This window comes from Coffea arabica, chromosome 7c, assembly GCF_036785885.1.
Source record: "Coffea arabica cultivar ET-39 chromosome 7c, Coffea Arabica ET-39 HiFi, whole genome shotgun sequence".
NCBI classification, from domain to species: domain Eukaryota; kingdom Viridiplantae; phylum Streptophyta; class Magnoliopsida; order Gentianales; family Rubiaceae; genus Coffea; species Coffea arabica.
In genome coordinates, this window is record NC_092322.1 from 16676256 (window position 1) to 16686118 (window position 9863).

At 42.8% G+C, this 9863-nt stretch overlaps 1 protein-coding gene across 5 annotated transcripts; it reads right to left on the reverse strand.

Moving 5' to 3' along the window:
- Window positions 1–63: 63 nt before the first annotated feature.
- On the reverse strand, window positions 64–8981 carry LOC113698525 (uncharacterized). Of its 5 annotated transcripts, none has more exons than XM_027218374.2 (7): window positions 4101–8981; window positions 3726–3976; window positions 3495–3639; window positions 2669–2870; window positions 2292–2588; window positions 1459–2090; window positions 64–1162 (listed from the first exon to the last, which is right to left on the reverse strand). In XM_027218374.2, the coding sequence occupies exons 1-7, from the start codon at window positions 8952–8954 to the stop codon at window positions 488–490; spliced, it is 7056 nt and encodes a 2351-aa protein (XP_027074175.1). In that variant the 5' UTR covers window positions 8955–8981; the 3' UTR covers window positions 64–487. The 5 variants fall into 5 exon arrangements, with proteins under 5 accessions (XP_027074175.1, XP_027074173.1, XP_027074174.1 ...); XM_027218372.2 differs by having other exon boundaries at window positions 1459–2165; XM_027218373.2 differs by having other exon boundaries at window positions 4092–8981.
- Between the last annotated feature and the right edge of the window lie 882 nt (window positions 8982–9863).

The following is a 9863-nucleotide window of genomic DNA, read 5'->3' on the forward strand; positions in this document are numbered from 1 at the left end:
CGAGGCAAAACTAAAGTGAAAGGTTGACTTAAACAAAGAAGCAAGTAAACCTCAAGCCGAAAGTTCAAGAAAGAAAAGTTTAAATAGGAGCAAAATAATGGAATTAAGCAGGCACATTATGAGAAGTTGCTACAAAAATGACCACTAGTGTACGGAAGAATCAATGTTCTCAAGCTCCAACAAACAAACAGAAAAGGCCTTTATGGCTTGCAGAACCAATATTATTTTACGAGGACCATACCCATCTTCTAGCTAGGCCAAACCCACTATTATAATTGCACACTATAGTAAGCGGACTCGAGAACCACGACACTGGAAATTGCCGTCACCGACTTCTACAACTCAATGAATGACCAAGTGAAGAAAAGAGATCCCCAAGCTGTAAGGCTCAAGAATTGAAAGACAACATCCAAAATTTAAGCAACAACATCAAACTCACGAGGCAATTTCCAATACTCCATTGAATCAGCAGAGCACCACAAAAAAATCATCCTGGGGTTGGAGTCCCATTTGAAGTTTGTTTAGCCACATAGATTTGCTTCATTTTGGAAGAGGAAAATCCCTTGTCAGAACCAAAAGTCTGGTTCCTCCCATGGAAATTCATTCTCCGGTGGGACCATTCATTCCCTGCATTGTTTCTCTGAGAGGTCCCACTAGGGCCACTACCTCCTCTTTGGTAATTGTAGCCCACGGAATGACTCTGTTGCGCCGACAAATTCTTCTGCTGGGATGTCCTAGCCTTGGAACTGCTAGTGGTGTGTCCTTCACTTTTGTTGCTACCACCAGTTCGCAGATTCTCTGCAGTGCCAGCATCAGCACCAGCACCAGCACCAGCACCGTTGGAGGAGCTCTGATTGACAGGATTTGGTGTAGATGCCCCAGCAGTGGCGGATCTTGATGAGTCTACTAAACATAGTTCATCAGGAAATTGTGCAGTATTTACCTCTGTTGCAACGGTAAAACCTGGGCCACTAGTAGAGGGAGTTGAAGTTTGAGACTCAGAGAAGCTAACATTCAGCTGTTGATCAATTGGATGCTGGTGTCCAAATTGAGGTGGTGGCACACCTTCCACTTGTTGCAATGGCCTCGAGAGAGGAATTGAATGAAGAGGTGATGCAGGAACATGAGACCAGCGAGCTTGGACGGGAATGTCAGGTGCTGACTGTAGAAAATTCAGGAGGACATGTTAAAATACCACTCTGGAAATGATAGTTCAGACAAGACAAGAATATATTAAACAAAATATAGTGCAACATATCTATCCATTGACTTTGATTACCAAAGATCACAAACTTCAAACTTCATACACAAAAACACAGGAACTTGTATTGTGCATCTGAAAGCAAGAACAATTCATTCTCCTCTCCATTTGAGGTTACTTTTTCTCTTTTCGATTTTTTGTGGGGAGAGAGAGAGAGAGCTACAAAAAGCTACATATAGATAACAACAAATCTTTACCTGGAAGGGTGATAAATCGAACATGGTCAAAGGTGAGGCAATGGGCATGATTGGTGAACCAGAGACAAGATGCTGCATAGCTCCAGCCATGTTGGCAGCATTCCTCTGTCCAGCAGTGATATTAGCATTATTCATATCATTCTCAGCCATACCAGCTGCGGACGATGAAGAATTGTGCTTCCAATCAGGATGCTTTCCTGAAGGGATATAAGTAGGACCCATAAAACTCAGTCCTACCTGTCCAAATTGTCCAACTGGAGTAAAATGATTATAAACCACCATGTGTGGAGGCCCTTGAACTCCAGGAATTCCTCCAGGTGGGCTAATGAAAGGACCAGTATATCCAGCTGGAGGTCCATAGAATGAATCCACAGTGGAATGGCACTGCTGCCATGTCCCAAGAGGCCCCGAAGTGGATGTAGTACTACTCTTTTGAGGCTGTGATTGGGCACCAGCAGATTCTTCATGCGGACCAAAAGCAAAGATAGGACCACCCAAAATAGGATTCATCTCGTAGAAGGGAAAGGGCGATGAAGGGCCACCCGGAAAATGAGAAAGCATCTGGCTTGAAGAACTCTGGGGACTCGGTAAAGTTGGCCACAAGGAGATTGGAGGTGTTTCGACAGAAAGGTCTGCAGGAAGAGACACACTCAGAGATTCTTCTCCCCTAGATTGACCCACTAATTGTTGATCACGAGCCATACCTTCTTTTTTTTTTGGGGAGGGGTGGGGGGTGGAAGAAGTTAATACAATATCAACAATGTTGAATTAACAATGAAGGCCACTATGAATAGACAACGAAAATGAACATGATAGAAAACATGAGGTAATACCATCAATGCCTGCACCACCAAAGCTTTTGGAATCCGAAATAGCAACAGAACCTATTCCATTCCCAACAACCTCATCATTGCTGATAGCAGCAACAGCAACTGCAGAGGCAGCAGCTTCAGCTTCAGCCTCTGAATCTTGTAGATGAACACAAGAGTCATCAGTCTGTTTGTCTTTTTTGAAGAACAGAGCACAGTCATTCTCAGCTACAGATAGACTCTGGGAAATTTGAATATCTTGTCTACTGGAGCCAGGAGCCCGGCTACTGGGAGGAAGGACAGGTGGGGAAGTAACAGCACCTGTTCAGAGGGGGAAAAAATTAGGACACAGTTTCCACAGTTCGGAAAAACCCCAGCCATGGAGAAGTTCACAAAATTACCAAAGCAAATCTTCTCTCCAGCAAGCAGGGAGTTGATTGGACTAGCAGCAGATGAAAAGGATCTTTCCTTTGTCGGCATAGAAGACGATGGCAAGAGGGGGTCACTGACCGAGCTGCTATGGCCCCCAACAGAAGCAATTGGGGTGTCAAAGCGGGGAGGCTTCATAGCCTCCTCAAGTTGACTTTGAGTCAAGGCCATAACCTATGAAAATGAAATTAGTCAGAATTTTAAAGTTTAAGAAAAAAGATTAAATTCAAGAGCAACCATAACCAGAATGGTGATAAAGGTCAACAATACAAAAACAGCTTCATAACCATACAGAAGTCATTATCTGCTAAATCAGGTGTGCAAGTTGAGTGCCTACAAATTAGACTTTGGATGTAACCCCCCCCCCCAACCCAAAAAAAACCACCACCACCACAACAATATATAAGATTGCATACAACTTTGTGAACATGACGTGTGCGTGCATGTACAGACACAGAGAGAGAGAGAGAGAGAGATGCATATGAGGTATACAAGTTGAGAGCCAAGAAAAATGCATTTTAGAACCCCAAAATATATATATATATATATATATATATACACGAGAGAGAAAGGGAGAGAGATGGAACCCAACCAATCTGCATGTGCATCTCCTGAAAAAAAAAAAAATCCCTTTCTACATTATCAAGTTAGAGTAGAGTAGATCTAAACCAGTAAATGTCTGAAGCCACTCATATGAAGCAACAGAAAAGAATGTCAATATCACTAATTAACCATGTACCCAGAATCTATGAAGCCAGCGACCAACACTCATGTCATTCCAAAAGCAATGTTGCATACCTCTTGATTAATTCGTGCAGTGTCCCAAGAACTCATAGAAGATTGCACATTATCAACAACCTCATTCTTGCTCTCAAATATCATAGCAGGGCCAAGGTCTTTTCCAGCACCAGATACAATAGAGACAGAGCTTGTTTGATGATGCCTGTAAACAAATACCCATTACATTAAAAAAAAAATTCAGAGGCAAACAAATTTGTTAGAAAAGATTTTGAAATATAAATTGCATACTTAATGTTTTGGGATGTTTTATCAGCCTGTATCTCAGATTTTACTGCAGGTGTGCCAATTGGTGCCAGCGGCTGGGACACCAAGGCAGCAGATGCTTCCTTATAAGCCAAAACTCGCCCTTCAGAGGATGCAAAACCTGAGTTCACGTTTGTGGATGATTCTCCAGCCAGTGATCCAGAAACTTTCTTAGAGTTGGTTGACCCCACAGTAGTCACAAAAGTCTGCCTAGTAACTCTAGGTTTACGTGGAGGCTGGCGATACATGGAAAACTTGAGTGAATCATGCTGAGCAAACAACAAATACACTAAAGCAAGAACCAAAACAAAAACTCATAAAAGTACGGAAAAATCGCACAAGCAATGCAACCTTTATTACCCGAAATTTTGCCTTAATTTCTTTTTCTCTCTGTTCCCGTCGATCATTCAGCATTTGCCTTTTCGACCTCACTTCAATGAAGTCATCTTCGTCACTAGGTGCTTCTATGCCAGGTTGTTTGAAAACACGAACAACCCCACTTTGCAGGGGGGCATCAACATCCTCCTCAGAAATGTTTCTTTTCAAACTTGCCTCTCCAGACAGAGAGAAATTCTGATCCCTCAATGACATGTCTCTTCCACTTTCTTTAACGACCAGTTTCCCAGATTCAACATCCTGGGAAATAAAATTACCTGACATCAAACTCTCTGAATGAACTATTTGCTTCAACGACTTACTAGACATGGTCCCTCTCTTAGATCCACTTCTTGCAAACTGCGCATTAGATCTTCCATTGTAATTTGGTTTATCACCCGGATTTAAGCTATTAGAAGAAAATGAGCCATTTGGTTGCCTCCTTTCAACATTCTCCCGAACTCGAAATTCAGTTCGTTCGACAGTCCTCCTAGATCTCCTCTGAAAACCATGTGTATCTGAACTAGAAACGTCAGCAGCTGGAAGAGATGATCTCATGCTGGAATTCCTAACTGCATATGTGAATCTTCTCCCCTTGCTACCTGATACAACACCTTGAGCCTTAATGCCACCAAAGTTTTTCTCGTTGGAAACAGATTCACTTATAGGTTGGATTGGCAGTGATTGACCTTCAGAAATTGTTCCCTTTGATGATGAAATACGATTCTTTCTAACAGCATCATTTTGCCCCCTATTCTCAGCTAGGCCAACCGATTCTGGTTTAAGTTTGTCATCACGACCACTTAAAACCTTTGCATTAGCACTCTGTGAAAGAGCACCACTATCCACAGTTTGTCTGACCAAACCTGAACTTAATTCAGATGATGCATTCCCATTAGGTTCACTTTTTCGTCCAGGAACAAAGCCAGGCTGCTTAATCCCAGCGGTAGATTGTACTTCATTTTTCACCACGTTCTGAGCAGAAGTGTCCAGAACTGGTTGAATACCCAAGGAACCCCCTGCATTCTGATTCACGCTATAAGGAGTCTGCACATTCGGCGGAACAAAAGGCATTGATTGAGGGGCAATGGGTGGGCCTCCATGGGAGACAGATGAATATCTGAGCTGACCAAACTGGAACATGGGTGGTTGTGATGGATGCATATGAGCAAGAGGTGCTCCTATAGGAGTATGAAGATGTAAAGGCATCTGTATCGAGCCAATCTGTATGGCAGGAACTGGAGATGGTATGAGAGAAGGACCAGAAAATAGCCCAAACTGAAGTTTAACAGGTGAATCAATTTGGCTTGGAGCAGATCCAATAGAAACTGCTGTCAGACCTGCAGAAGATGGCATGTCAACTGAAACAGATAAAGCTTGCTGAGTAGAAAGACCAGTTGTATCTGCTATTGAGGTGTATGGGTCCTCAATAGGTTTAAGAAAAGAATCTTGCGTAGTAATCTCAGTTTCCTGGACCATAACTGAGACTGGCGAAAAACCACCTACATCTTCATGGCTTGGTTCATCACCTTTTACACCATCAACCAGTCCCTCTTCTCCCGCAATAGGGATAGAGGAGTCTGATATGCCAAAGCCTCTTTCCTCATTGCTGAAATTTCTGTCAAAGTCATCACTTGGTATCTCAACCTCAATACCTTCATCAAAGCCTAAAACCAAGTTGCCCATCAAATGAGAACCTTTCTCTTCTAAATGTAAATCTTCAAATTCTTGGGTCAAATCCAAATTCTCATCATCTCCTTCCCGCACTTCATCCTCTTCCTCATAACCATCTTCATCCTCATCATATTCTTCCTGCTCCTGCAGGTCCTCGTTATTCTCAAGAGTCCATTCCTCATCTTCAGTAGCAGAAACGGAACTGGAAGCAGTCATCCTCAGATGCTGCCCTGAATTGTCATTTAAGCTAATAGATTCATTCTCAGACACTGAAACATTTTTCCCTTCCGCTGTAATAGATGCCATGGGAGAATCACTGGAATCATCCAACTCATCATGGGAGAGATGTGGTGGAGAGTTAGGAGGACTCGAAACAGATACAGAAGATTGTGAATCACACCTAGGAGTTATATCCTTGTTCGAATTCTGATCTTGAAGAGTGAGATCATCTTTCGGGATATCTAGTTCAGATTGCTGGAGGCCATCTTGATGACTACCATAATACGCTGTCTGCCTGGTTGGTTCACTTCTTTCTGCATGGCTGTAGTGGTTATCATCCAGGAATCCAGATGGTCCAGGATGATCATTCGTACTCCTGAAAGAACTCCTCTGTGTATAGGCAATTGGAGGAGGAAGGACACGAGGTTGTCTCATGGAATATCGTGACCTTCCATAAGAATAAAGCTCATCTGCCTCAGAATGTGGATATGGCCTCTCTGGATGAGGAGGAGTATTGCCTCGAAAACGGTTCTGAACCCATCCAATATCACTGTACTTCTCAGCAAGATTATCTTGAAAATCTGAATCCATCTCCATGCTTCTGCTCAAGGAGTCTGCATCCCCTGAAAAGTTCCATCTCTGGTCTTTGTGATAGCCAAATTCATCTGCATAAGATTCTTTCCCTCCTCTTACATGAGCACTAGAAGACATATATCCTGCCCCTCCATGAAATTCTTTCCTAGAGACCGCTCTCGAGTTGGCAAATGAATCTCTCCTGGGACTGAAGTGACCAATCTCATTTTCCAGTAGCTGTGACGAAGAAGTATTGCCATTTTCAAACACATCCCTTCTCCATGAGTTCAAAGACTTTCCTCTGTCAAGAAAACCCGAAGATCCATCTCTGGTAGGATATGGCCTAGAACTAACGTCAAAAGGCCTGTTTAGAACAGTTGAGTCAAAAGAAGCTGATGCTGTTATCCTTTCCACCATTTTCTCACTATCTTCCCATGTTTCAACATCTGTAGAAGGGGAGACGTCTTTTTCCTTCAGTATTGCTGAAAATTTGTCATCTAAGTTCGTAGTAGCGACAGAAGAATCAGATTTGACAGCTTCAGCCTGCCTCTTGGCCATTCTTTCTTCCAATTCCAGAAGCTTTTGTTTAGCTGCTATCTTCCTCCTCTCCTCCTCCACAAGAATCCTCTTTTTCTCTTCTTCTCTGGCAATTCTCTGCTCTTCTGTTCTTCGAATAGCCTCCAAACGCTCCTGTTCTGCCCTCCATGCAGCTTCCTGTGCTTCCTCTTCCAGCCTTCGCACGCGTTCTTCCTCTTCCCTAATAAGCCGTTGTCTCTCCTCCTCTTCTCTTCGAGCCTGTTCCAAAGCTCTTTCTTGTTCTTCAATAATCCGCTGCCTCTCAAGTTCCTGCATCTTCTGAACCCTTTCAAGTTCAGCTTCGAATGATTCCCGAACAGGGTCATGCAAAAAAGTCTGTTTGACCACATCCTTTTTCCTTTTAATAACTCCAACGAGACTACCAGAGAAGGGATCCCTTTCATCAAAACCTGCAGAACTTATAAAAGGATCCTCAAAATATGATCTTTCAGTTTTTGAAGAGACACGTTTGTCCCTTACAGAAGTCAGCAGTGGATCAGTCCCAGGAGGCATTTTTCCACCCGAAGCATACATAGATTTAGAGATGTTGCTATTCTGGAAATTGTCACCCCTATATCTGTTGGATTGTTCAGCACCATAGCGCTCCCGTGTATTCCATTCAGACCCTCGGCTGTTATATGATTCCTTTATGTTGTTCCACTGTTGTCGCGCTTCCACAAAATGGCTTCCATTCCTCCTTAAATGAGTAGTTTCCTCGCTTGCTGAAAAACCACCATCTTGTAGGGGGTCCCCAACATGTGGTGGCATGTACTTGATATCCTTCCCAAAATCTTTGTTAAAAGCAGTTGTTCTTGCCACAACACTGTTTCTATCAGTTTTTGAATACCCAAAATCTCTACTTCGTTCAGTAATACCATGTCCTGTATCACGCTCATCATCAGCCCAATCAGACCTTGGATTTAACTTGACTAATGGCAGGGGGCCAGGAAAGTACTCTTCTTTCCGAGGCTGATCAGCTAGGTGCGAACTACCCAACCCATGGCCCTCACCACCGTTCTCCATGGCGCCATTTCCACTTGTATGACGTGAAGCCTGGCCATGTGGACGCATATCAACAAGTGAATTTAAAAGAAAACTGTCCCGCTGTAGGTCAGTTGACTCCTCAGAGGTAACTAGTTTCTGTTTCTGATTCACATTATCCTGCGGTTTCTGCCCAGGCCCAGGTAATACAGGTAATACAGCTTGTAGAGAAGGAAAATCCTCACCCCTCAAAACCACAGCTCTGTCCACTGCCTTAGGAAAAGGTCTAGCAGAACTAGCACTTGAAGTAGCAACTGCAATACCACTAGCCCGAGCTGAAGGTGGCATATAAGCACTATTGACTCTACTGTCACCATCAATACCATGTCCAGTAGGCTCAACCTGCAGATCACCATCACCAACATCTTTCTCTGGCAAAGCTACCGCCACAGGCTTGGTCCAACCCATGCCGGACGAGGTGGGCCTCGGTCCACTACCAGGCCCAGTACCACTAGCCGTTCCGCTACTTGATCCTGATAAATCAAACCTCTCATGTTCCTTCCTCAACGAGGGCAAATTCAAGGGGGGTGGAACAGATAATTTGGGCCCAGCAGCCTTCTGTGAAATCCTCGACCGTGACAGAACCACCATTCCCCCACTCCCTCCACCACTTCCCAACCTGGCCCGAGCCCCAGCAGCTGCCTGCCCATAAGAGCCACTATAATGTTGATGATTATGATTAGAAGGCTGCCCATAAGACTTATTTAGATTAACAGATACAAACTTTGCCCCGACCCCTCCGCCATGATTGGCCATATCTTGCTACTACTGCAGATCCCAAACCAGTGCAACGCATCAAAACCCTAGTTTCACTTCTTTCTCGCAGAGTTGGAGCTTTTAAAAATCTCTCCCAAAAAAAAATAGATCCTACTGCAAGTACAAGAACAAATTAAATAAATCAATTAGTTGATGTAATTAAATCAATAGATTTAGTATGCCAAAAAGTATACGAAGAGTTGGATGAAATTGGTTGATGATATGGTCAACACAAATTTGTAAATAAGAAATAGATGAAAAGGAAGACATAAAAACACGCTCACACTTAGCAAACATTCCAAAGGATCAAGGCTCCTCTGTTTCAAGATAATAGCCAGAAAAATTAGAGATTTACATTTACAGATCAGGGTCTGCCAAAATGTATGATGCTGCTATAGTTATGTACATAGCATGTGCCAAAGTTCTAAGAAAAAAATTAGCAGCGAAAGTATCAGCATTTGCAGATCACCCTAAACTGACGTACTGATTACACACATGCACCAAATGAGATTTTTCAATTGAAGCTACAAAACTATGCCCAACACGAATCCATCGTTCAAAAGAACTTCAAATGAGTTGGTAAACAAAAATTAGAGTTGATTCTAATTACAGTACAATAATCCAACTATGTTGATAGGAACAAAATGCAGTAAACCCAAAAAAAAAAGGCTAATCACCCTACTGACAATGTTAAGAGGCATTTCCTATCAGCTCATCATATATCAGAAAAAAGATTCCTACTTTTCTTGGCAAAATCCTCTCTAACAAATCCATTCCACCACAACAGAAAAATACAGTGTGTATAAGCAAACAATTTTCCATATCCCAGTCAGCTTTGATGAAGACGGAAACAAAATGGACAACTCAAACACTTCAAAATCCCAAAAAAAAAAGAAAAACATGACAGAA

Coding starts and splice junctions, on each gene's coding strand:
- LOC113698525 (XM_027218370.2), bottom strand. CDS start 8,954: ATGGCCAATCATGGCGGAGGGGTCGGGGCAAAGTTTGTATCTGTTAAT. Junction 2,166..2,291: donor TGGTGGTGCAGGCATTGATG/GTATTACCTCAT, acceptor CAAAAAAAAAAG/AAGGTATGGCTCGTGATCAA. Junction 1,163..1,458: donor TCGATTTATCACCCTTCCAG/GTAAAGATTTGT, acceptor AATTTTCTACAG/TCAGCACCTGACATTCCCGT.